This window comes from Callorhinchus milii, unplaced genomic scaffold, assembly GCF_018977255.1.
Source record: "Callorhinchus milii isolate IMCB2004 unplaced genomic scaffold, IMCB_Cmil_1.0 Scaffold6, whole genome shotgun sequence".
Lineage (NCBI taxonomy): Eukaryota > Metazoa > Chordata > Chondrichthyes > Chimaeriformes > Callorhinchidae > Callorhinchus > Callorhinchus milii.
In genome coordinates this window covers 15,217,158-15,244,573 of record NW_024704747.1, presented here as the reverse complement: position 1 = coordinate 15,244,573, position 27,416 = coordinate 15,217,158, and the positions used below count along the sequence as shown (strand labels likewise).

At 47.8% G+C, this 27,416-nt stretch overlaps 1 protein-coding gene across 4 annotated transcripts in view; it reads right to left on the bottom strand.

The window, feature by feature from the left end:
- The window catches only part of col18a1a (collagen type XVIII alpha 1 chain a), a 111,700-nt gene that overhangs the window by 28,907 nt on the left and 55,377 nt on the right, over positions 1–27,416 (bottom strand). For 2 of the 4 annotated variants that reach the window (XM_007890809.2, XM_042336059.1), the window contains exons 1-6: positions 14,228–16,331; positions 4,852–5,393; positions 3,618–3,704; positions 1,455–1,514; positions 1,053–1,173; positions 46–176 (exon numbers count right to left, since the gene is read on the bottom strand). In XM_007890809.2, the coding sequence (XP_007889000.1) occupies positions 46–176; positions 1,053–1,173; positions 1,455–1,514; positions 3,618–3,704; positions 4,852–5,393; positions 14,228–15,830 (2,544 nt within the window). In that variant the 5' untranslated portion in view covers positions 15,831–16,331. Of the gene's footprint in view, positions 1–45; positions 177–1,052; positions 1,174–1,454; positions 1,515–3,617; positions 3,705–4,851; positions 5,394–14,227; positions 16,332–27,416 lie in introns of those variants that run through there. The other 2 variants (XM_042336060.1, XM_042336061.1) reach the window with 2 other exon arrangements.

Genomic DNA, 27,416 nt, shown 5'->3' with positions numbered 1-27,416 from the left:
CACTGGCCACAGCTGGAGTTGCTGGGCTTTCCGAGTCGCACGTACCCTTTCCCCTTTGATAGCGGTCGATGTGCTGTAGATGGAGCTGCTGTCACCTTTTGGACCAGGAGAGCCGTGGCTTCCCTTCTCCCCCTTCTCTCCACGCTCCCCTTTCAGCAAATCAGCACCTGGAGTTCCTGAGAACAGGATCATCAATAATTTTAGTGCACGGAGCCGAGGAAACTGACTAGACTCCAGACCATAGACATTTACTAATAATATTTCTTGCATTTGATGTATCGCCTTTCACGTCTTCAAAATGTAGCAACACGTTGCAATGCAGCACATCTCCAGCACTGCACTGCAGCTTCAGCCTGGACTTCATGAATTCAAAGTCCTGATGTGGGGCTTGAACATACAGCCTTTGGATTCAAGAGAGCTACCAATTAGAACAATCTAGGGTTCTTCAGCCTTGAAAGACGGCGACTCAGAGGGGAACTTATAGAGGTGTATACAATTTCAAATCGGATTGAAAAGGTAAACTCAGATGAATACTTTGGGATACACCTGTTAGAACAAGAGGACATACGTTTAGAATTATGAAGGGCAATTTCAGGACAGTCACCAGAGCATTTTCCTTTACCCAGAAGGTAATTAACAACTGGAACCGATTACCAGGCAGAGTAGTTGAGGTCAGGACACTGGGACTCATTGAAAAACACCTCAATGTTGATTGCGAGGACAGTAGGGTGAGTATTCTGGTAGGATGAGATCAGGTGAGCCAAAGGGCCTTCTTCATTAAAATGATCTTGTGCTTGTGCGAACTCTTGTGACAGGCTTTTCATTCACAAATTGATCGGAGGCTTTGCTTGTGCAGTTCACAGTTGTGCCTCTGGATGGTGCTATAATCTTGCTGCCAGTGAAACCATTGAGTTGCGATAAATAACGCTTTGCACTGCTGATAGGTGCTGAGACTTTCTGACATGACAGAGATTATATCAAGTGGAAAGCTGATCTTTTTATATAAATTGCCATCCTCCCCTCCCTCACACAGTCACTCCGCCAGCTCGTACCTCTCTCGGTTCCTGAGCCCAGGGTTCGTCGGCTGTTTTCCTCCGGTCTGACCCGCTCAGCGTTGATGGGCGGGGGTGTCATTGGCAAGCGATCAGGGAGGTGCTGTGAGGGGGCAGTCACCTGTAACCCAGACAATCCTAGTCAGTTTTAGTCTGTGAGGGCATGGGAGGGACGGGAGGAGGAGAGGAGGGAAGGCGCGGGGGGAGTAGGGAAGGGCCAGGGGCAAGGGGTAGGGCGGGGGAGGAGGGAGGGGTGGGGCAAGGAGGGGGTTTGAGCATGAGGTATTAAAGCGCTCTCCCCAACTGCAGCTGATACCAGAAGTTGACAGACTGGTTCAGGACAGGCAGAGTTAGCGGACAGAATGTAGCTATTGACACCCGCTCAATTTCCTACTCTCTTACCGTTTCTATTCCAGGAGCTTTTCCCCTCTCTGAGGATCCACTTCCGAAGTCTCCAGAGGCCTGCGAGACAGAAGAACGCACACACCGGCACATACACACAAAGATAGACAGACAGACACATACACACAAACAGTGATCAATCTGCTGCTTCTCTGAATAATTTAATTATCTTCCCATTTCAGCCCTTTGCAGGGGAGATTGGAGCGCAAGGCAGTTTCTGAGGTGCCTTTGCGTAGTGTCTGACCAATACGTGGGGCTCTCTGAAGCTCATTCCTCAGTGCTACCATTACAAAGTACAGGAAGACACTTTTTGTGACCAGCTGGCTGTCTGACACACCCACAAACCCATCACCATGCTTAAGAGTCTCCAAACCAAACTACTCAGAATTCACCTACATATGGAAATTTTCCTGTGTCTGGTATAGAATGCACAATCTCTCCCTGGAGAGATGCACCCGACTTGCCTAGTTCCGGGGAGTATTGCAGGGTGGCAAGAGCCAAAGCTTGGGGACCCCAGAGTGTGTGTTGGGGCACTGTTGGGAGTTTAATCAGCTAAAACTGCATAGTTCGCCATTGTGGCTACGGTCTGTCAATCGTCCTGCTGCTTATCAGCCAGGACCACTCTACGTGTTAGGGATCTGATTTGCCAGATTAATAGGAGCTGAGTGGGAAAAATCCCAGCCCTCTGGTTCCAGATTAAGCACAAAGCACAAGCTTTGTCTCAGACCCTCCAAGATCTCCCACTGGCGCTCGGAGCTCTGGGAATACCTCCAGAGCACCAGCAGCACCTCGGACCATGACATACCCACCGCCAAGGTCACTTCCTCTCTACACCCTGATAGGATTGCCACCTGCCGGATTTCTAACCAGCCTGGCTGTATTTTTTTAACTGCCTTGTCGGTAAAAAAACGGTAACGTGCCTTTTTTTGAGCAAATCACCTGTTAATGTCACAATTCGCAATTTCATTCGAATGAGTGGATTTACTTAGCGCGTTCATTCAAAAATTGTAGTGCTGACGATTTGTGCAATATGTATCCATTCAAACACTGTGACGTTCCTTTGGTCTAATGTGCAGTTTGAAGAGATGCAATTTCTTTCTATTCAAACTGCATATTAAATTAAAGGTCCTTTGGTTTATCGCAGCGTGGTCCAACTGACAGCCCAGGGGTTGCATCCGGCCCGGAGGATGATTTAATCCGGTCCGAGAATCATTCCCAACTTCTTTGTCTGATGAACAAATGCAGGTAACGCGCAGGCCCTGAGCCAATCGGGAGACTGTCACTAAGGGCTCAGGCTCTGGCCGGTAACGGGACTGGCCAATCAGGAGATGGTCACTAGGTGCTAAGGCTCTGGCCGGTAACGGGACTGGCCAATCAGGAGATGGTCACTAGGTGCTAAGGCTCTGCCCGGTAACGGGACTGGCCAATCAGGAGATGGTCACTAGGTGCTAAGGCTCTGCCCGGTAACGGGACTGGCCAATCAGGAGATGGTCACCAGGGCTGGCCAGTCAGGAGATGGTCACCAGGGCTGGCCAGTCAGGAGATGGTCACCAGGGCTGGCCAGTCAGGAGATGGTCACCAGGGCTGGCCAGTCAGGAGATGGTCACCAGGGCTGGCCAGTCAGGAGATGCTCACCAGGGCTGGCCAGTCAGGAGATGGTCACCAGGGCTGGCCAGTCAGGAGATGGTCACCAGGGCTGGCCAGTCAGGAGATGGTCACCAGGGCTGGCCAGTCAGGAGATGCTCACCAGGGCTGGCCAGTCAGGAGATGGTCACCAGGGCTGGCCAGTCAGGAGATGCTCACCAGGGCTGGCCAGTCAGGAGATGGTCACCAGGGCTGGCCAGTCAGGAGATGATAACCAGGACTGGCCAAATATATTGCTTATGTGGCACACAGACTTTTCTCAAATGCAGCCTCTGACCCTCAGTAGCCAGAAGGTTGACCCCACCCTGGTTTAATGTACTGGAGTACTCAGGGAAATAAGTCAGAAAGTCCTGAGAGGAGGTGTTAGGGTACGTGAAGGCAGAGACTGGCTCGAGAGTTGTTGGCCATTTTCTTGCATCTCGGAGGTGGCAATGCTAACCCCTGAGTGGGGCAATGTGGGGGCCACTATTCACTCGGACCCTGAGGGGGCAACTGGAGCAAAGGCCCTCGCATACTCACCTCCCAGTCATCTCCTTCTTCCTCTTCCTCACAATAACGCTCTGCTGCCCATGGATTACTTATGAACATCAGGTCTGCCATGATACCCTGCAACAGTGAAAGAGCATCTACATCAGGCTCCGGCTAGGAGATAGCATCCAAAGCTCTGACACACGACAGTCCTTCCCCAGTCCAGACCAGAGCTCTGACGTGGGGGAGCCTGTCCCTGACTGTCCCTCTGTCACCATGGTATCTTGTGGACAGGAGTGAGTGAAAGAAAGCCTGAAGGCCCCTCAGTCTCAGACACATGCAGGGAAAACCTTTGTCCCACAGATGGTGCCAAAAATGTAGGAGGATGACAGCACAGCCTGAGTGCGGCACAGTGGAAGCCCAAGTGCTGAATAATGGTGGGAAGAGCAATGCTCGGATTAGAATCCCACCTTTGTCTCGGGGCCGCAGTCAATAAGGCTGTGACTCCTACACAGTGTAGCACTGGGGCAAGACTGTGACTCTTAGAGCCCAACGCTGGCAGGTCACTGGGCTGAATGAATAGCACTTCTGTCATCAGGAATCCTGGCGTTCCCCGCCGGTCACATTCCCTGCTCCAGTCAAGGACCCGTCCTGCAGACCCTAGGAACCAGCATTCTGGGCCTTAATATTAGCAAAAGAATTATTGTGGCCATTCGCCCATGAGAGAGAAAGAGTTACAGATCGCAGCAAATACAATATCTCAGCTTTTAAACCACGTCTGCCTTGAGTGAAGAAACTTGCTGCCATTAAGACTTTGAGCTCACAATCTAGGCTCCAGTGCAGCGCTGGGATTGTCACAGGTGGGGCCCTCCAGGTGGGACGTTAGACCGAGGCCTTACTGCCTGTTCAAGTGGACGTTACTTCAAATCCCCGACTGTCCAGCACCTTGGGACGTACTCCTAACGTCAAAGGCGATGTACACATGTAATTTGTTGTTGTTGTTACATGTAATTTGTTGTTGTTGATACAGCATTTTGCACGTTGGGAGGATGTCACAAAGCACTTCACAGGATTTAAAGTAAAGTGCAGCGACTGTGTTTTGTAAATCATGTTAAATGATTTGCAGTGCCCCGTGTGCATATGGGTGTTACACACCTGTAACACCCTGTGTGCACCTGCTCACACCTGTAATGTCCTGTATGAACATGTTCACATCTGTAGTATTCTGTGTGTACACAAGGTAAGCCCAACCCACAGGTTAGCTCCCCACATCTCTGGAACTTACCAGGAACTTGTCAGGATCTGCTCCCCCAGCCATCGCCACAAAGATCCCAGAGGCCGGATCGAGTACCAAGGCATCAGGAGACCTTTCGAATTGCTTGCTTGAATGCTCCTCGCAGTTCAGGTATAACACCACCTTCTCGCCCTCCACACTCAGGGCAATCTTGGTCCACTTGTTGATCAGGGGCAGTACCTTGAACGTGGCGGCCTGAAAAGAGGACTGAGACCCGGGCTCCGTGTAGTAGAAGATGATGTTCTGTGCTCCAGCGCTGATCTCCGAGAGCTTCACCCCCACGTAAATGACCCTCTGGCTGGCGTCCGTGACCGCGAAGAGTACACCACCCTTCCTGGACGTCGGCTTGATGTTGAACAGGAGAGAGAAATCCCGAAACAAGGGGCTCGATAGGTAGGATATCGCCAGCTGGCCAGTGTTCACCCCTGGCCCGATCTTGTATATTGGTCTTTGGTCGGCATCGGACAGCACGGTAATGTGTTCGGCAGGAGGGTCTCCGATCAACTGGAGCAGTGACACAGAGTCGACACGGCCTAAAGAGAGAGGGACAGATGGCAAATTCAACACCACTTATGAAACCCCAAATACTCTGGACGTGGGCGCCCAGTTAGGAGCTATCTTCGAGTGCTGGTGGCAACTTATAATAAAATAATAATCCTTGCATTTGGTACAGCGCTTTTCACGTTTTCTAGACATCTCAAAGTGCTTCACAGAATATAAAGTGAATTGACTGTATATTTGTGGGTGAAGCGCAGCAGTCAATTGCGCACAGAGGTGTCCCAAAACAGTCGTAGATTAAGCGATCCACCAATCGACTATAACAGCCAGGTTCCTACATACTGCTAAGTAAATAAAGGCGCATGGAGTAAGGAAGTTTGCCCAATATTTCATCCTGTTGGGAATAGAACCCAGGCCTCTCGCTTGCAAGGCGAGTGCTCTAACCACTGAGCTACAATATAGCTCTTTATCACTTTGTTGAGATGTCTCAAAGCGCTTCACAGAGTATATTGTAAAGTGGATTGTCTGTGTATTTTTTGGGTGAAACTCGGCAGCCAATTACGCACATCAGTGTCCCACAAACATTCGTAGATTGAGTGACCAATATTTTTTGGGGTGGAGATATTATTACCCCTGCAAAGCCATCTGCCAATTGACTAACAACCGGGTTCCTACTTACTACTAGGCAAATAGAGGCATGTGGAGTAAGGAAACTTGCCTAAGGTTTCGCCCTGCCTGGGAATCGAACCCAGGTCCTCTCGCTTGCGAAGCTATGGCAATTTTGCTATGGCAATTCTCTACCTTTCCCTCTCCTTGACTGAAGGCTGTGACTCGGCTCAGCAAAGGACCCCCACCTCCTCCACATGGAGCTCTTCTATCCCATCACTGATTCAACAATGGGGAGAACAGTAGGTTACGTTTGCTGGTGTAACTGCTCGGAGTGTTGTGCCAGATATAGGAACATGAGTAGGTGAACAGGAGAAGGCCATTCAACCCCTCGAGTCTGTTCTCCCATTGTATTAGATCGTGGCTTATCTGTACCTGAACACCACCTACCCACCTTTGCTCCATATCCCTCGATACCCTTACCTAACAAAAATGTATTGATGTTAGTCTTGAAAATTTCAATTGATCCAGTATCCACAGCTTTTTTGGGAGTTTTCCAGATTTCCACTACCCTTTGTGTGATAAAGTACTGCCTGATTTCACTCCTAAATGTCCAGGCATTTTACGACAGAGTACAGAAAGCGTTTCTTACTTTTGCAGTTGAAATCCTGCACTGCTCAAAGATTCCCACCAAACTCGTCTTTCTACTAATGGTCTGAAAGGGAATTCCTCAAGTCCACAGAGGATAACTTGGTCTGGAATATCCGTGGGAAATCCACTGCTACATTTCCCAGTGCACAAATGGAATACTGCATGCTAAGTGCTTCCATCCTCCCCTCTCGCTCTTCTCTCTCTCTCTCTGGAAACCTTCTCAGCACTGCACATGATCAGTGTTCCCGATGAGCCTCAGCTAAACACTCACACACATAGACAATCTTTCAGTTCCTATTCCAATCGACACTGCAAAGGTCTTTTTTTTCAGGCTGCAGATTCCACCACGAGAGTCTTATGGAATGAAATTCTGGTTGGATTTCCGGTTGGCACCTTTGGATTTGTAGGACATTGATGGGATGTGCACATCGTCAAAGGTGTCATGTGGAATCAGCCGTCAATCTCCCTATTGAGGAGAGCTGAATTCCTCCTTGGGGTGGGGGGTGGTGGGTGTGTGCGGGCGGGGAATATAGAGTGTAGTATTATGAGTGTTTGGCTTCCAACGCCCCACCCACTAAAATTTGGCAGTGCGAGTCGACAGGCCACTCAACAGTACAGAGAATCACAACTGAGTCTGACCCTTTCTCAACCTCCTATTACACATGCATGTGAGCAGAAGACAATGCTGCAGAACAGTATTGTCCAACAGGTGGCCCACGGGGGAGAGAGAGAAAGCAGGGGAGAGAGAGAAAGTTGGGGAGAGAGAGCTGGGGGAGAGAGAAGGGGCAGAGAAATGGGAAAGAGAGATGAGGGGAAAGAGAAACGGGGAAGAGAGAGAGGAAAGAAGGGGAGATAGATGGGGAAGGGCGAGAAAGAGGGAGTGGAGAGAGAGAGGGTGAGAGAGAGGGGGAGGGGGGGGGGGCAAGAGAGTGGGAGGAGTGGGGAGAGAGAAGGGGAGATGTAAAAAAAGCATACGGGATACTAGGTTTTATAAATAGGGGCATAGAATTCAAAATTCAGGAGGTTATGTTGAATATTTATAAAATGCTGGTTAGGCCTCAGTTGGAGTACTGCATTCAGTTCCGGGCACCGCACTTCAGGAAAGATGTTAGGGCATTGGAGAGGGTGCAGAGGAGGTTTACCAGGATGGTACCAGGAGTGAAGGACCTTAGTTATGAGGAGAGGTTAGAGAAACTAGGATTAATCTTCCCTAGAGCAGAGAACATTAAGAGGGGATTTAATAGATGTTTTCAAGCTAATGAGAGGATTTGATAGGTTGACCCGGGAAAAACTGTTTCCACTGGCATGTGGGTCAGTAACCTGAGGAAACCGATTTAAGACAGTTGTTAAAAGAAACAGAGAGGAGATTAGGAAAAAATGTTTCACCCAGCGAGTTGTTCGGATCTGGAATGCATTAATTGAAAGGGTGGTGGAAGCCGATTCAATAACAACTTTTAAGAGAGAAGTAGATGGGTATTTGTGGAGGACAGGATTGCAGGGCTATGGAGATAAAACGGGCCGGTGGGATTGAGTTGGATTGCTCTTTTAGGAGCCAGCGCAGACGCAATGGGCTGAATGGCCTTTTTCTGTGCTGTATGATTCTATGATTTTATGAGGTGGGGGGAGAGAAGGGGGGGAGGGGAAGAGAGGGGTGAGAGATTGGAGGACAGAGAGGGTGAGAGAGAGGGGGAGATAGAGGAGAGTATGTGTGTGGGAGAGAGGTAAGAAAGGGGGAGTGAGAGAAAGACTGTGAGGGAGTGTGGGAGAGGGGGAGAGAGAGTGTGGGGGAGAGAGTGTGTGAGAGCGCGTGTGAGTGGGGAGGGAGTGAATGTGATGGGAGAGGGGGAGAAAAAGAAACAGAGAGTTGGAGATTGACAGAGTAATTGAGAGTGGGAGAGAATGTGTGAGAGAGAGTAGAGGAGAGGGCAAAGGTGGAGTGTGAGAGGGAAGAGAGAGTGTGAGAATTGGAGTGAGAAGATTAATTGATAGTGTGTGTGAGAGAAGGAGCTCGAATGTGTGTGAGTGAGAGGGGCTAGAGAGAGAGAGAGAGAGGGGGGGAGAGGAGAGGAGAGTGTCACCCCTCTCCCTCCACTTCCTCCCAAACCCCCCTCTCTCTCTCCCCCTCTTCCTGCCCTGTCAATCCCTCTCTGTCCCGGGGATTGCTAAGGACAGGGTTGGTAAGAGACAAGCCCAATATCAGGACTTTGAACTCACAATCTAGGCTGACACTAGAATTTAGAGCTGGATGAATGCTGCATTGTTGGAGGTGGTGTACTTTGGATGAGATATTAAATCGAGGTCCTGTCTGTTTGCTCAGGTGGATGTTAAAAATCCTGCGTTGCTATTCAAAAAAAGAAGAGAGTTTCTCCAGTGTCCTGACCAACAATTCCCCCAGACAAAATTGGTCATTCACTTCATGGCTGTTTGTGGGACAATGCTACATGCAAATTGGCTACACATTTGCAGACAAAACACACAGTCACTACACGTTGCAGTATACCTTGTGAAGCACTTCAAAATCATGAGGGGATTTGATAGGTTAGAAAGGGAAAAACTGTTTCCACTGGTGGGTGTGTCGGTGACTCGAGGTCACAGATTCAAAATAGTATCTAAAAGAAGCAGAGGGGAGGTGAGAAGAATTTTTTNCACGCAGCGAGCTGTTGCATTGCCTGAAAGGGTGGTGGAGGCCGATTCGATAACAACTTTTAAAAACGCGGTGGACGGGTATTTGAGGAGGACGGGTCTGCAGGGTTATGGGGAAAGGGCTGGGGAGTGGGATTGACATGAATTGCTCTATTCAAAGAGCCGGCACAAACTCGGTGGGCCAAATGGCTTCTTTTTGTGCTGTACGATTCTATGATTCATTTAGCCTCCCCCTGTCTAATCAGCAAACTCAGCACAGGATTCAAACCAGTGAACTCCCAAGTTCTAAGCTGCAGTTCTATCTATTACACCAGGTGGGGTCTAACCTGCAAGTTTCCCCAGAGCATTTGAACAATAATAATCCATGCATTTGACATCACATCGTCGAGACATCTCAAATCACTTCACAGCATATACTGTAAAGTGAATTGACTCGATATTTTGTGAGCGAAACTCACCAGCCAATTGCGCACAGCGGTGTAATAAATCTAGCTGACCCTCTGTAACAGATGAGAGCAATGCTCCAGAGGACACTTCCGGAACTCAGTGGCTGAGTATCCTTCAACAATTCACACTGAAATCTAGATTCCAATTACTGGGAAAATGACCAAGCAACATTCATAGAGTGTTAGAACAAGCTCCTCCCACCATCTGAACCAAGCTGATAGGAATTCAGCCCCGGGTCAATTGGGCACCAGCAGATGGCTCATGTCAAATCTCCTTCCTTGGCTAACAACAGGCAGTATTGAAGCATTCAGTCATCTTAAGTAGCAGACATTCCACCACGTGAAGAGCTTCAGCCGTGGGAGCAAACAATAATCCATTGACAAAGCTTGTGACTAATTTTGCTTCTGGAAGAGATTTTCAATTGTGGACACAGATACTGGACTTTTCTAATGGTACTTTACAGTAACAACAGCAGCAGTAAAAACTGTGCAGCTAACACTCTAGTGATGGCATCCCACCAGATACCTCCCACCAGCCCTGCCTGGAGAACTTTACAGTCAGATAACTTTACAGTCTCCTCACTGCCCTTTCCCTCACAACCCCCACCTGCAACTCCCCCCACCCTTTCTATACTCCAACTCATCCCATCCCAGTGTGGGCAGTGCCTTCTCTGTTTCACATTCATATCGCCCCACACACTGACCGGAAGGTACAGACCTTTCGAGTCCTACCTAACAAACCAACTTCACTTTATCTCTTCAAACAGTTTCTCCTCCCGCCCTAAACCGATCACCTGTGGTGTACCCAAGGGCTCCATCCTTGACCCCCTCCTCTTCCTCATGTATATGCTCCCTCTTGGCAATGTTATGTGGATGACACACAAATCTCACAAATCCTCCAGATGCAACTCTAGGTGTTCTGTCGGCTTGTCTGGCAGACATCAGGGCCTGGATGAGCGAAAACTACCTGGAACTAAATGGTGACAAGACGGAAGCCATGCTCATTGGCTCCCATCATTGTCTTCTATCCTGCGGCTCTGACTTCCTCAACCTCCCTGGCCTCTCCCTCAAAAATACCGAACCAATGCGCAACCTAGGCATCACGTTTGACTTACAGCTGTCCTTCCGTCCCCACATCCAGTCCCTGACCAGGACCGCCTTCCTCCACCTCCACCACATTGCCTGCCTCGGAACGTACCTTTTCCCAGATGCATCCGAAACACTCGTCCACGCGTTCGTCACTTCCCGACTCGACTTCTCAAATGCCATCTTTGCCGGTCTCCTCAGCTCCACCATGCACAGGATCCAGCTGATCCAAAACTGCCGCCTGCATACTCCCCAACACTAAACTCCATACCCTCATCCCACCAATTCTAGCCAGGCTCCATTGGCTCCCTATCACCAAACAGATCGATTTCAAGATCCTCACACTCGTTTTCTAATTCTTTCATGCCATAGCACCTCCCTACCTCTCTGATCTGCTTGCTCCACAACCCGCTGCCTCTGCTTGACTGGGTCCGTGCCCTCCGTTACACCATTGGTAGCCGCACTTTCAGTCACTATGCCCCGAAATTCTGCTATACTCTCCCTCTTCTGTCCACCTTTTCTCTTCCTTCCCCAACTTCAGGTCGCACCTTAGGAGTTCCCCCTCCATCTGGCTCGGCATCGGGCTCCGCCACTGTCAAGCGCCCTGGGACGCTGCCCTGTGTGAGGGGTACTATATAAAGGCAAATTGTTGTTGTTGTTCTCTCACCATCCCTTCCCCCCCACATCACCGACTGAGTAATACAGACCTTTCACCCACCCTCCCCACTCACACTGGCCATAAGGAGTTGTCAGCCAGTCAGGGACCAGAGGCCAGAAAGTCCATCAGTAACAAGAGGGGTCAGGTCGGGCTGTCATTCCACTAAAGGAGGGAATGAGTGAGTTGGGAGAATTTAGGGCAACAATTAGTCATTAAATTTGTGAAGTTTGATTTTAAAGAAATTGCTGGTTTGATCATTAACAAGTGAAATGCCCTTTTTATTTTGAATCTCACAAGTTAAAACCAGCCATCTTCACTCCCACCTTCCCCAAGTCAGGAAAGAATTTAGATTACACTCAAACTGTATGGGTAAAACATGTATAAACTATTTTATTAAATAACTGTAGGCCACGCTCACCCTAGGGATTAGGAACTAATCACTGAGCTCCCAGAAACATTCAGCATGACTTGCCCAGAGCGTTTCTCTTTATGAGAAGCTGTGATTTGAAAATCAGATGTTTCCACTTAGAGTCAGAGACCTCCCGGGTGCAGCGGAGGCTAAACCAGAGGAAGTTACAGGACCTGCAGAGGCCTGGGTCACACAGTTTATATTATAAAGTCTCTCCTCATTTGGCTACAATCTGTTATAGCACATCCAGTGGAGGTTGTACTGTGGACCAGTGGTACAATTGGGTATGTGGTATATCACTGGTGTCCAGTGCCAAGTGAGAGCCAAAATGTGTATAGCGCACACGCAGTGAACAGGATGTGATGCGGGGCAGGGCACAGCCTGTTATAACGCATTGTATCCCCCGAGTTATAGCAGGGTTGATTGTATTGTACAAAGCATCTCACACTCACACACACACACACACAGTTAGTAACCATGATCCCTCAGCACTCCCCCAACTTGGAATCAGCAGCTCCCAAGTGGCACAGTGAGAGGACTGTACGTACTATTGTCGTTTACAGGTGGCTCCCAGTTTGTTTGAAAATTTTGCATTGGCTTTGGAGCGCCAACAAAGGGGACAGTTGCATTGATTGACAGGAAAGACTGGCTCAGTGTCGCAATGGATTTTGCAAAATACAACTTTCAAAATTCACCGTCCAACACTGGAGGCCAAGTCAAGTACGTTTGCACCTGTCTGTTTCCCTGCAAATGCAGTCACTACACTATACAGAAAAAAACACTGGCATTCACTCTGAGACCTTTTGATAAGGTGCTGTGTCCAATGCAAGGATTATTATTATTAATAATCATATCAGAGAAATTATTTTAGTTGCAACCCAACTGTAAACTGGTCAATGCAAATAGAATGCTCATGTGTCTAACAGCAAAACTGTTTTTCCAATGTCCTGGTTGCTCAGGAAGGGTGGGGAGGGGGAAAGGGAGATGGAAAAGAGAATGAAATTATAATCCCTGAAGCAGACGTGTTCTTATCAATAATAACAATAATTGATATAGCGCCCTATCATTAATAATTCATATAATTAATACTAATATGATCACAAATAATATCATTGGCTGCCACGTTTCACCCACAAAATACACAGTCAATTCACTTTACAGTATATTTGTGAAGTGCTTTGAGACATCTCAACGCGTGATAAGGCAAGCATTATTATTATTGTTATTATCATGCCATCAAAGTGCCTGTCTCAAAGAGCTTCGTAGGAATGTTACTATAAAGTGTAGTTATTAGACTGTATTTTGTAGGCGAACACACTGCCTTGTTCCACAAACAACCAATGAAGTGGATAACCAATTTGATTTGGGGGATTGTTGGCCAGGACATTGGGAGAAACTCCTTTCTCTTTTTGAAAGGGCCATGGGATCCACCTGAAAGGCAGATGAGATCTTGGCTTGACTCCTGATCTGAAGCATGGCATCATTAACAATGCAGTGCCCCCCCCCAGAATTGCACTGAAGTGTCAGCCTAGACTTTTCCTCCCATCCCCCAAAACATGCTTCTTGTCCCCTCGCCCCCACCACAGGTTGAGCTGTCACCACCCTCTCTGCAGACCAGCATTGGCTCTGCCACTTCAAGCCCACAAATGCAGCAGCACAGGGCTTTACAATTTCACAGGCAATGTCACAGCTAGAATCTGTAATAACAAAAGGAAACCTGTGACTTTCTCAAAGTAAACCTGCAACTTTCTTAAACGAAACCTTAATTCTTGTTGAGTGGTGAGGACTGGTCAGTACCTTTTGATTTGACCGCATGTCGTCCTTTGCCCCTCCCCCATTACCCTTTCCCTCCCCACCCAACACACAGGCCAGAAGGTGGGTTTCGATTACCTCTGCTAAGCGTGACAGACGCGCACGCACACTTCCCCTCTTCCTCGGGGAAGGAGTCGCAGGACACAGGAAGGGCTCCGCCCTCCAGGAAGGCCCAGCAGCTATCCTGCACGGCCTCGCAGAGCCCACGGTGGGGCGCTGGGCGCAGGGGGGTGAGGCAGGCTGGGGCCAAGAGCAGACAGACCAGAGACTCCAGGCCAGGGTGGCAGCGCGAGCGCATGAGGGGTGCCCACTCCCGCACAGCGGCCCGGATCTCTGCCGGACCGCTGTGGTTCAGGTGGTTCGGCAGTTGAACTCTCCGGTGACCCAGCTTGTGGCAGAAATTCAGGTCGGGGGGCAGTGGAATGCAGACGGCAGGCTCCGGGTGCCTGGACCCCCAAGTCATTGTCGAAGTGGTGTGAGATCTACTGGAGGACTTAGTAGGTGTTAGTAAATCTAGTTTAGTTTCTACAGCAGAACGGGCAAAGTCACCCAGCGCACCATTAGTTGCATTCGGATTAAAGGCCGGGTCACGATTAGTTTGGTTTAGACCATCTTGTGCTATCCCATCATGCTCCGAGAAACGACTGGCTCTCCAATCTCCGAGTGGCGATCGGCTCCGGCCTGGGTTGCCGTGGTTACCGCCTGTCCCGGCTGACATTTTGTGGCTAGGTTCCAGAGCATTATGGGATAGCTGGTTAACCGAAGAGCCCGGCACTCCTAACCGGGAGCCTTCATGCATGCTGTCCGTCATCAGTGGGTCCCGAGTGTCCGCAGTCTGTGGGCGTTTGTGGTCAGGTATCCCAGGGGGTGCCACAGTGCCATGGAGCGATGCCCCCGAGACCGGAGCCTTCCTAACAATGGTACCTGGGCAGAGAGAGACACACGGCCTGTTGGCTGCCGACTTCAGAATTGTTTCTGGCTGTGGAGGAGTCACAGGCATGGCCGAAGGTGATGAAGATGAGGAGGAGGAGGAGTTGGAGAGTATCGAGAGAGTGAAAGGCTCCGTGGTAGGCTGAGTTGCAGCCGTCACAAGCACTGACGCATTGCTGGAAACCAAAGTACCCACTGGTGCTGTGGATGCATTGGTGCCTTCAATACTCCTCTGGTCAGCATTTGAACTCAGCTCAGCAAGAGCGATGGGGGTCTCAGGATCCAGGTGTGATGAGTTCTCAGTTGAATTTAGCTCAGTAACATTACTGAGTGTCTCAAGATCCAAGGGGGAGGAGCCTTCAGTAACATTGTTGAGTGTCTCAGGATCCAGGGGTGAGGAGCCTTCGGTAACATTGTTGAGTGTCTCAGGATCCAGGGGTGAGGAGCTTTCGGTAATATTGTTGAGTGTCTCAGGATCCAGGGGTGAGGAGCCTTCGGTAACATTGTTGAGTGTCTCAGGATCCAGGGGTGAGGAGCTTTCCGTAATATTGTTGAGTGTCTCAGGATCCAGGGGTGAGGAGCCTTGGGTAACATTGTTGAGTATCTCAGGATCCAGGGGTGAGGAGCCTTCGGTAACATTGTTGAGTGTCTCAGGATCCAGGGGTGAGGAGCCTTCGGTAACATTGTTGAGTATCTCAGGATCCAGGGGTGGGGAGCCTTCGGTAACATTGTTGAGTGTCTCAGGATCCAGGGGTGAGGAGCCCTCAGTCGCTCTTTCCCCTGCCGCAGTTGTCGGAGCCACATCCAGTCCAGTTGTTGAGCGTGTTGTTCCGTCCCAGGAGCGAAGCAGGACCTGGACTTTTTCTGCCACGTTCAGTATCTCAGCGCCAACCCCGGCGATGTTCCCCTTCGCAGTTCCTCCCCCAGCTTTGGGGGGGACGAATGTAGCGGTTGCGGTCCCGGTAGTCATTAGAGGGGGCACTGTGGCTACTCTTTGCCCGCTGGAACTTGCCAGAGTAGTCGTCTGCTCTGAGGTGAATGAACGGGCTGTGAGATGGACCTCACTGTGTCTCTCCGTTACGGTAGGTGAGGTGCTTTGCAGGATAGTCTTAGATGAGGAGGAGACCGGGGTGGTGGGGTTCACCGCTCCCCAGAAATTCCACCATCCCTGGGCGGGAGGTGGCAGACTGACACACACCAGGCACACGAGAAGCTTGAACGGCAAAATCATCCCTGCTCTCAGACACTCACAGTACTGACTGCACTCAGATCCCCAGCGTTAATATTAAACATGCTTTACAATGAACACACGCCCACCACGCACATCCCCACTGTACCATTAAATGAGGGCGGCAACCAGGCGTGACTGGATCAGCTTGATTGACGGCCTCTTCCTCTATTGCCCCCAGCCCCTCGGAAGGTTAACGAGTTGAAATTAAGTTGAACGCGTGAAGTGAGTCCCACATAAACAGCTCAGCTCCTGAGAAACCAGATCCTCTGAGGGTTGCAACTGGATTGTAACTGTAATCCCATTGAAAATTAAGATCTCATCCCTCCCTCCATCTCTCTCTCTCTCTCTCTCTTACTACATCTGTTCCCAGCTCAAAATTCTTCTCAAAATCCTCTTGGCCAATCTGACCTAAAGTACCCAGAAAGTTATCTTCCCGCCCACCAAACTGTTACGCTCCCACTATTATCCTCCCACTCCTACACCAGGCCTCCCAAACGCAATTAACCCTCCACTGCCCAGGGCGCTTTCGCTCCCCCTCACAAACAAGGTCCCTCTGTTGGAAATATTCACAAAGGAGTGAGAGTGGGGTGGGTGGACGGGGGGATTTGTTCACACCCACACCCACTTTAATGCTGTGTAAAGTAATGTTTACACAGATATGTGCACCCAGAACCACATACAGATACACACATCACATATGGAGGGTGACCAAAAAGTCACGATACCGTTACAGTGTCTAATAAGTCGTAAAGAAGTTATGATTTTTGTTTAGATAATAGGGTAGCTGAAAAATAAGACTTTTTGGTAACACATTCCTTGTACAGTGTTCATTTAAAACTAACTCATAAAAAAGTTTAGCAAAAACAGCATTTGAGTTCTTAACTTTTTTTTTAAACACAGCCAAATGTATTTTTAATAAGGACAACACCCAGCCCCCAGACAAGCCTCCCAGATCACACGGAGCCTCCCTACTCCAGGTCATGAAAATTAGAGGCAAATTTGGGGAGGGGGAAAATAACTGAGAGGAAACACTGAGAGTCAAGAGGTGTGCAATACAAGTCCTGAAAACAGCTCATAGCATTCGGCACTGGCTGAAAACAGCTATAAATTCTGTTAGCGTAGCTCTTGCTTGCAGCTCAGCTGGCTCCAAAGCACATCTTTGGCAACGAAATGTCAGACTTGAGTCAACCCTCTGTGGCGGTCTCTAGTCCAGTTCCTGAGGCAGGCGGATCTGCAATACTCCAGGGCACTGCTTAACACACACCAGTCAGCCTGATATATGGCAAGAGTTGGAGGGATAGCCCAACAACAACAAAATGTCGGGAGGACGTCCCAAGGCACTGGACTGTGAAGGATTTGCATCTAAACTGAAGATTGGAGTCAAGAGTGGTGGAGAGGAGGGTGGTGGGAAGATGATTGAAGGTACGATCTTAGAGGAAGGTCTTGAGATGGGCCTTGAAGGAGGCAAGGGAGGATGCAAGGTGGAGAGGCTCCAGGATGGAGTTCCAGAGGGTGGAGGCAGAAAGGCTGAAGGCCTGACCACTGATGGTGAAGCAGGCAGGGCGAGGGATGTGGAACAGGCCAGTATCTGCTGAGCAGAGGGAGTGGACAGATTGCTAAGTTTTAGTTGGTCGCAGAGGTAGTGAGGATCGAGTTCGTGGAAGAGCTTTAAAGATAAGGATGAGGATCTTGAACTCAATCCTCTGGGAGATGGAGAGCCAGTGAAGCAGGACAAGGATGGGGGTGATTGGCTCTTGTAGCTTAGTGTGGGAGAGGACACGAGCTGCAGAGTTCTGAATAATTGTGGATGGAAGAGATGGAAGGTTCGGTGAGAAGGGAGTTAGCATGATCAAGCCTGGACATAATGAAAGATCAGTCACTGGAGGAAGGGATTCTTCACACTCTGCTGCTGCTAGCCCTGAAAGCCGGGACCCTAATGGATGGGTGGTTCTGGCTGGACAAGCGGCAGGAAGCTTACCACCCAGCACTCTCAATGGCAAGCTTTGCGGTTTCAGCTGGTTAGATTCCAGCAGTTATCCCACACACACACTGGAGTCCCCAAGTCTGGGTTCTTGCTAACCTGAACCTAATACTCTAGGATTAGGTAAGTGGGGTGTGGCCCTTCGGGGAGAGAGTGCGAATTCCATTCCAGACACAGGGAAATTTCCATGTAGATATGTAGAACTCTCAGTTCAGTTTGGATACTATTAGGCATTGGTAATAGGTTTCCACAGGTGCAAGACACACACATGTAAAAGGGCAATTGTAGCTCTCACATTCGCTCTCATACACACACGTGTCTGCGCATACACATACACATCACACAAACACTCAAATACCTTGTGCACGCACACACAAACACACGCGCAGGTACACACACATAATAATAATAATAATAATCCTTGCATTTGATATAGCGCTTTTCACGTCGGGAGGACGTCCCAAAGCCCTTCACAGAACACACTGTAAAGTGAATTGACTGTATATTTGTGGGCGAACGCGGCAGCCAATTGCGCACAGCAATGTCCCACAAACAGTCATAGATTGAAAATGACCAATTTATTATTATTTTTGGTTTTGGAGGGATTATTATTAGGCTCTGTGTGGAGTAAGGAAATTTGCCCAAGGTTTCGCCCTCTGCCTGGAATTGAACTCAGGTCTCTCGCTTGCAAAGCAAGTGCTCTAACCACTGAGCTACAGGACTCCACGGTGCGCACAATCATTCTCACACCACACACATGCACACCTGTACATACGCTCATACGTGTGTGCACACACTCTTATATTCACGGTACGCACACACACACATACACACACACACACACAAGGAACGTGAGATGTTTCCAGATGTTACTGCCCTCCTGGAAATAGTGTGACTAACTTGAGAAGAGAAATTACATGCAGAGCCAAACTCAAACACATGCAGCCGTTACTCCCAGCGAGCTCAGAGGCGAGGAGTCATTTAACTCTCTAAATACAGCCAACACTTAATGTGGGAGACTCACTCCCACATTAGCAACTCCCAGTTCTTTCACATGGCTGAGAACAAATGTACCATTCACTGACCCCAACACCTCCTGTTAATAAAATATTTCCTCGAGTTTCAATGAGGGAAACCTCTTGAAAGCACTTTTCTGCACTTTGTTTTGCCCTCTCATAGTCTTCCCACCTCTCCTGGAGTTACTGACTCATGCTGGGTCACAGTGTCAACCACAGGCGTTGGCTGCCTGCCAGTAATTCCCTGCGTGTGTTTGTGTGTAACTACATATACTTTAATTATAATAATCTTTGTAACTGACATAGCGCCTACAACATCAACATGTCTCAAACACTTCACTGGATGCAGTGTGAAGTGGAATTACTGTGCACACCGGTCCTAGCCAGGCTCCACTCGCTCCCTATAGCCGAACAGATCTATTTCAAGAACCTCACACTCATTTTCAAATCCCTTCATGCTCTGGCACCTCCCTACCTCTCCGACCTGCTTACTCCCCAACCCATTGCCCGCTGCCTCTGCTCGACTGGCTGTAGCCTCCTGAATATCCCCAATGCTCTCCGTTTCACAATCGGTAACTGCGCTTTCAGTCACTACGCCTGAAACTCTGGGACAGTCTTCCTCTCACCCTTCGCCTTCCTTACCCATCTTCAGATTGCGCATGAAAACCTTCCTTTGTGGGCAAATTGGTTGCTGTGTTTGCCTAGAAATAAATTTTACAGTCAGTCATTACACTTTACTGTAAACCATGTAATTCGCTTTGAGATGTCCTCCCGACGTGAAAGGCGCTCTATAAATGGAATCTTGTTGTTGTTGTTAATATTCTAAACTATTCACTGATATGACAGTGCATTCAATTTTCCTCCTAAAATTTCTCCCTTTGTTTTGGAAACACAAAGTAGCCCCCTTTTATATGGACAAAAATAGACTTGAAAGATAATCATTCCGAACAGGTTTATAACCTCAGAGTTTACAGTTAGCACCGCCGGGGTAGGCCAGCTCTGAACTGTTGCTTACCTCACAATTCAAGGTTACGATGTGTGACAGATTCCTGGAACAATGTGTTCAGCACCATAGTTGGTAAAAGCCAGCATTAGCCCGAAACTTAGGTAAACTAGAAACTATTTGTGTTTCATTACATAATGTTCTATTTATAGAACCTGCAGCCTCACCAATCTCACTCTGCATTCACCCCACAATCTTACAGTCTCAGGTACACAGTGACTACACCTGACGAGTATGCCTCCAAGTGAAGAACTTGGCGATGTGTTGGTTTTGTAGGCACTGTATAAAACACAAGGATTTTTTTTGTCAGCCACGTATCTGACACATGCGGAAACCCATCACCATGCTTAAGAGTATCTAAACCAAACTGAAATATCCATGCATCCCATCTACACATGGAAATCCCAGAAATAAATTGTTGGAATGGTATGCACACTCTCTCCCTGGAGGGACGCATCCTGCTTACCTAATTCCGGAAAGTATTAGGCGTAGGTTGGGAAGAACCAAGGTTTGGTGTCCTGCTGGAGCCTAACCAGCTAAAATCCTATAGCTTGCCATTGATATTGCTGTCCGGCAAGCTTTCCTGCTGCTTGTCCAGCTAGGACAACCCTACCCGTTAGGACTTTGACTTGCAAGGTTAACAGGAGCTGAGTAGGATGAGCCAGTCTGACTCTGCTGTCATCAACAGTGCCCTCGAATACTGCACACCCACCTGGCTCAGGAACTGGACTACCGAGACGGCCACAGAGTGCTGGCTCGATTCCGATATTCCATTGCTAGGCATGTCACCTTGGAGCCAGTTCAGCTCCAAGGAAACCGCGTTTATCTCTCCCCCCATTCCAAGGAGGATAGTCACCTTGTATTATAACAAACTGGGTTAAAGAAAAGCACGTCTTGCTATCTAGCCACAGGAATGTGTCTAACCAGCCTCAGCACACACTGCCTGTGACAGAGAACAACGTTCACTCAGGGTAAGATCTCAAACAAGTTTTGAACATCAGGAATTGTATCAGTTGGAAGTAGTTCCATAATAATCCCCTGACACCACCCTATCATTAAATCGGGATAAAGTTCCAGACAAAGTTTTGCAACACAGAAGTAGCTCTCTTTCTGTGCCAAGAACCGGACTCCTGGGAAACGAGTTGAAAACAAGACGATTTCAAACAATAAAACAATAAATTTCACAAGCTTGCCTGTCCAAGGTGTACGGGAACTCAATGTTTAACTCCACTTTTATGATATAAAGCCTGGAATGTGAGCTGGCCGGCAGGACCGTGTATCCAGAGTTTAATCCCAATCTGACCCGTATACACAGAGCATACCCACAGTCTGACCTGTGTACACACATACTCCAAATAATATTGGTCAACCATTTAATGGTTGTTTGTGGGACGTTACTGTGCACAAATTAACATGGCCTCAGTCCTGACGTTTGCTTGGAATTTTACTCCGAGAACTATCCGTTGGTAGATACAAGACACAGCATAACCTGACACAGGCAGAGTGACTCACTGACCTCAGTACAGGCATAATGACACACTGACCCCAGTACAGGCAGAGTGACCCACTGACCTCAATACAGGCAGATTGTGGAATAGTTAAAAACACCCCAGTTTGAGCCTCACACACACACAACACAATAAACCTAATCCCACCCCCCCCCCCACCACCGCAGTCCAGCCATCAGACACAATGCCAGAGCCCAGATTCCAGGGCAAGTAGCCCAGTTCCTCAGCTTCCACCTGTCAGCACAGCTGGCTTGCAACTGGCTTGACTTCATCGATAAGATATTTCTAAAAAATTTGTTGGGAGAACAGTGCCCTGAAATAGCCTTCTCCACTGAGCCCTTCTCTCTCTCCTTCTCCCCTTTGTGCGCCTCGTCTCTCCCTCCCTCTTAGCCACTGGTCCACCAGAGGAGCAACAATCGTTTGTTTGATATAAAGTCTGTAACGTATAGTAATAACGCGCTCGCCAGGCGCTATGTCAAATGCAAGGATTATTAAGAAAGCCTTACTTAGCATGTCGTTGAAACTTATCAAACCTTCACATGATGTGCTGTAAAGTGATTGTATAGTTTGTAGATGGATGAGGCAGTCAACCTGAATACAGCGACGTCCCACAAACAACTGTGGAGTGAGTGACCAATTTTATCAGGCGCAAGGTTGGCAAGGACACAGGGAGAAACTCCTTTCTTTTTGAATAGCGCCATGGGATCTTTAATGTTCCCTGGAATAGGGAGTCAGGGCCTTAGTTTAATGTCTCATCCGAAGGACGACACCACTAGCAATGTCCAAGTCTAGGAGGAGCAGGAGCAGTCACTGAGTAACAGACAAAGCTTGAAAACAAGGCAAACAGTCTTGTCTCCTGTCGTCAATAGGGTGGGGTGTGTGGAAAAGGACACAAAAAGCAAAATGCTGTCAATTGCCCTGAACTGTTTTGAGGCTGTTTTGTTTTTCTCTCCTCTCTTACTTTCTATCGTTCTCTCATACTGCTCTGTACCTCCTTGTTATTCTATCTGCTTTGCTGACTACCATACAAACCGATCAACACAAACCTTCACTCGTCCTGCCCCCAAGCAGATCCAGTTGGGCAATCCAGTGAGGTTACTGAGGACGTGTCTGGGTGATGATGGGGCTGCACCGTGTTCTGAATAAGTGGCGAACAGTGCACACGTTTGGATGCCCATTCCATTGGTTATGTGACAGGATTCCATCATGACAGACAACGGGCAGAGTGGGGGAGTCCCAGCCTCTGATGACAAACTGCAACTGAAGGCCAGAATGAGCTCTGGAGAGTTGGAGCCTTGCACCCAGATGCCGGCATAGCAGAGGTGCTGGTGTGTGCAGGTGGAAGAGAAGAGACATGCTGGTTTGGGGGTGGGGTGAAGAGGGGAAGAAGAACAAAAGAAAATTCCATTCCACATCAGCTGCCAGATGTTAATTCCAATCTCATGCCAAGCGAAGAACTACACTTTCACAAGCTCCGAACCAGATGTGATATCGTGCTGAACAGCTGGGCACATCCCACTCCAAGCCTTGGAACTTTCACTAGATCTCTGTGAGCCGACCAGGATAGCAAGGGAATGATGGCAAACAAACAGGACAGGACAAAGCTGGCATGGATGGAGGGCAGTGTGCTGACAGCGAACAGCTGCTCTAGAGTTCCATTGGTGAGCTGGAGGAGAGCCAGGTTCCCATAGAGGGAATGCAACAAAGTAGAGATTCTTCAGTGCAAAACATTCCGCAGGCTTCATCCATCCAGTGGCCCCATCTCCTCAATGGTAAAGCAGTATAGTTACAAGGTAAAAACTGACCCCGTTATTACTAATAGTAAACCTTGCATTTGGTATTCAGTAAAACAAGTCGTATAAATTGGGACCATAACATTTAATACGACCTACCAAAGTCCGAGTTGGAGGCAAATTGTATAAGTCGTATGAAATTCGATTTAATCAATAATCCACACTGCACATGCATAATTCTTTGGAGCCGGTAAGTGTGCACGAAGTAACTGGTCAGGATGCCATTTCCCGCAATTCAATGCAGCCGGTATGTGCGGTAATGGAGGTTAGGCATTACTGATTAGCAGGTGATTAATACGATTAGTGCAAATAAATCTAAGTGGTATTGATAGGATACTGAATGAGACTGCACCTCGCTTTCCCCCCACTCAGGTGCCCAGCGCTTTGGTACATCCTCCTGACATGAAAGGTGCTATATACATGTAAATCTATATTGTAATTTGTATTGTATTATGTCAAATCTTTTCAAAGCATTTCACAAAGTTTCTCTAAGTGTAGCGACTTTTTTTTAAAATCAGGAAACATAACAACAACAACTTGCATCTATATAGTGTCCTTCATGTAGCATAACAGTGTCTCAGGACTTTACAATGATGGGGCCAGACACCGAGAGAGGAAGGGGGAGGTGACCATAGGCACGGTCAAAGAGTTAGCTTTTAAGGTGGGACTTAAATAGAGAGGAGACGAGCAGAAGGGTAGAGGAAGGGAGTTCTGGAGGTTAAGGGCCACCACACAACCATTGAAAACCACCGCAACCATTGTGGCACTTGACAAGGCACCATAAACAATAAATGATCAATTTATCTGGAGGATTGTTGGCCAGGACACTAAGAGAACCTTCTCTTTTTCTCTCAGTCTGTCTTCCTCCCTTCAATCCAACTGCGTATCCCCCCTCCACCCCCATCTCACGTGCTATTGGAATGGAGAAAGGAGTTTATTCCTGTGTCTTGGCCTCAAATCCCCCAGATAAAAGAATTATTTGTTAATCACTTTGTGGCTGTTTGTGGGGACATTGCTGTGTACAAACTGGCTGCCACATTCACCAACAAATACACAGACACTTCACTCTACAGTAAATCTGTCAACTGCTTCGAGACATTTTCATAATGCGATCAGACATTATATTAAAATGTAAGGGTCATCATAATGATGATTTACAGACATAGTAATAATAATCCTTGCATTTGATGTAGTGCCTCATCATACCATTGAGGCGTTTCAAAGCGCATCACAGCATATACTGTAAAGCGAATAGACTGTATGTTTTGTTAAGCATAAGGTATCAGTCACCCCCTCTCTCCCCATGTTATAATTCTCCCTTAGGGCAGTGGGAGAGAACACGATCTCATTCTCATGATGTCTGGGAAGCTGCTGTTGAGTGCAGTGTTTTTAATTCGATTTTAGGCTACATTAGGAGAAGCCGATCAACTAACCTCCCTGGAGACTGACCCAAACACTATCAGTCACAGAGCTTCTCATTGACCAGCCCTAATCACAGGGAAGCCTGAGTCAATGTTAGAGCTCAGACACACTGCGTTTAACAGCTTCAGTTGGGGGGAAAGAGGTTAGTATTTCAGTGTTGGGTGCTAATTGGCTGCTCTAGTTACACAGTAATTTAGGTGTCAGCATGACTCAATGGGTAGCACGTTTGCCTATGAATCAGATGGTTATGGGTTCAAGCCCAGTGTTGGGACTGTGAATTCATAGTCTAGGCTGACACACCAATCCAGTACTGGAGGCGTGCTGTATTGCTGGAGTGCAGTCCTTTAGTTGAGACGTTAAACTGAGGTCCCGGTAGCCTATTCTAGAGAAGGGAATTTCTCCCAACATCTTGTATTTATACAGCGCCCCTCATGTGGGGTAGCGTCCCAGGGCGCTTGGCAGTGGTGAAGCACGATGCCAAGCTGGTGGGAGGGGGAGGTGACTGTAGGCATGGTCAAATAGGAAGGTCTTCAGGCGTGACCTGAAGATGGGAAAGGAAGGGGCAAGGTGGAGGGATAGAGGAAAAATGTTCCAGGGTTTCAGGGCGTAGTAGCTGAAAGCACGGCCACCAATGGTGAAACAGAGGGCACGAACAAAGGGTACGAACAGAGGGCACTGATGGTGGAACAGAGTCGAGCAAAGGCTCCAAGGTTCTTGCAATCGATCCATTCTGTGATAGGGAGCCAGGCAAGAACTTGTGTGTTGGGGGTACGGAGTTTAGTGTGGGTGAGTATGTGGGCCATGAAGTTTTGGATTAACTGGATTTTGAGGATAGTGGAGACCAGTGAGGGCATTTGAGTAATCAAAATGGTCATTCACTTTGCGGCAAGTTGCGGAACATTGCTGTGCACAACTGGATGATACATTTAAATAGAAATACAATCACTACAATTTGCACTAAATGCTGCGAGGCACAATGAGAGCTGTTTCAACGCTGTGATGAGGCATTATTTCAAATCACATTTGGAGATTTGAGTTGAGTTTCCCCCTGGTGGCCATTAAGTACCACTGCAGTATTCTAGATCTTGCATTTTCGACACTTCACCAAGAATTCAGAAGACATACTGTGGGCAGAGCAGGCAATGAATCTGTGCTCCGGCAGCCAGCCTGATAGTGAAATATATATCTGTGCAAACTCAGTCCCTCCTCGACCATTTATAAACACAGACTGACACCGCCCCCTGCTGGCCAAGTGAGTAAACCTCAGTATGACCTGTTTACTTAATTCTAGAATTAGGTACAGTTAGCAAGAGACCTAATTGTGTTTTGGGGCACTGCTAGAGGTTAACCATTTAAAACCACAAAGCTTGTCATTGAGAGAACTGTCTGGCAAGTGTGCCATTGATATGCCATTTGAGAGAAAAAATAGAAAGTAAAATTGGACACAATAACTAGAAAATTAAAAGCCATCCCTTTAATTGTACCCTTTAATAGAAACCACCTCATTAATAAGAGCAATTTCCCCTTTAATGAAAGCTTTAATTAAAGCCCAACCCTTTAACGATAGCTGCTGCCCCTTTAATTAAAGCAGGCCCATTAATAAAAGTTATAATAATAATTATCTTTGCATTTGATATAGCATCTTATCACGTCTTCGAGAAGTCTCAAAGCGTTTCACAGAATATACTCTAAAGTGAATTGACTGTATATTTGGTGGGCAAAACGCGGTAGCCAATTGCGCACAGCAGTGTCTCACAAACAGTCGTGGATTGAGTGATCAATTTATTATTATTATTATTTTTTTGAAGCAATTATTACTCCCGGAAAACCAGTCTGCCAATCGACTAACAACTGATTGGTTCCTACTCGCTGCTAGATAAACAGACACATGTGGAGTAAGGAAACTTGCCCTACTGGGAATTGAACCCAGTTCTCTTGCTTGCGAGCGAGTGCTCCAACCACTGAGCTGCAGGACTCCAAAGTTCAACCCTTGGTTCACAGCTGCTTTTCCTTCAATAAAAATCACCCCTGTAATAAGAGCCCCTCCTTTAATAAAATTAGCACTTTTACCTTTGGGGCAGAAGATTCAAGGTTGTTGTCTCATGTCAAGATATACAAGTGTAATGTGTTGTTGTTATTGAGTTCACAGTCTAGGCTAACACTTCATTGCAGTGTGGGGGAGCGCTGCATCGTCAGAGGTGCCATCAGCCTTTTGAGGTGGATTTTAAAGATCCTGTGATGCTATTTGTAAAATGGAAAAGAGTTTCTACCAGTGTCGTGGCTAACAATCCTCCATGTAAACTGGTAGTAGGGGTTGAAGCCCCATGTCAGGCATCGCTCGCCACATTGTTCAAAACGAGAGGGAGTTTCTCTCTCTCTCCATCCCCCAAGTAAAATTGCTCATTCATTTCAAGACTGTTTGTGAGACATTAACGTGCCCCAAACTGACTGTTGCATTTGTCTAAAATGCATAATTGCCACAATTTTACTATAATTGCAGTAAATCACTTGAGATTTTTGATAATGTGGATAAGGCACTATATCAAATGCAAGGATTTATATTATTCATATGGTACCTAGCTGCGTGCAAATTCGCTATTGCATTTGGCAATAAAAAATGTAGTCACTAATACAATTGACAGCAAATCCCAATTCGTTTGAAGTGCTTTGCGATGTCAACACATTATAAGATGCTCTATGGAATCCAAGGATAAAGAATGAACCTTTGGTTTGATGTGTAATACATACTTTGACCAGCAGGTGACAGAAAATGACAACACTGCGTGTCGCTTTGCAACTGATGGGCTATGTTGAAGGAGGTGATGGAGTGATGGGCAGGAGCAGGTGTGGTGTTTAATGGGAT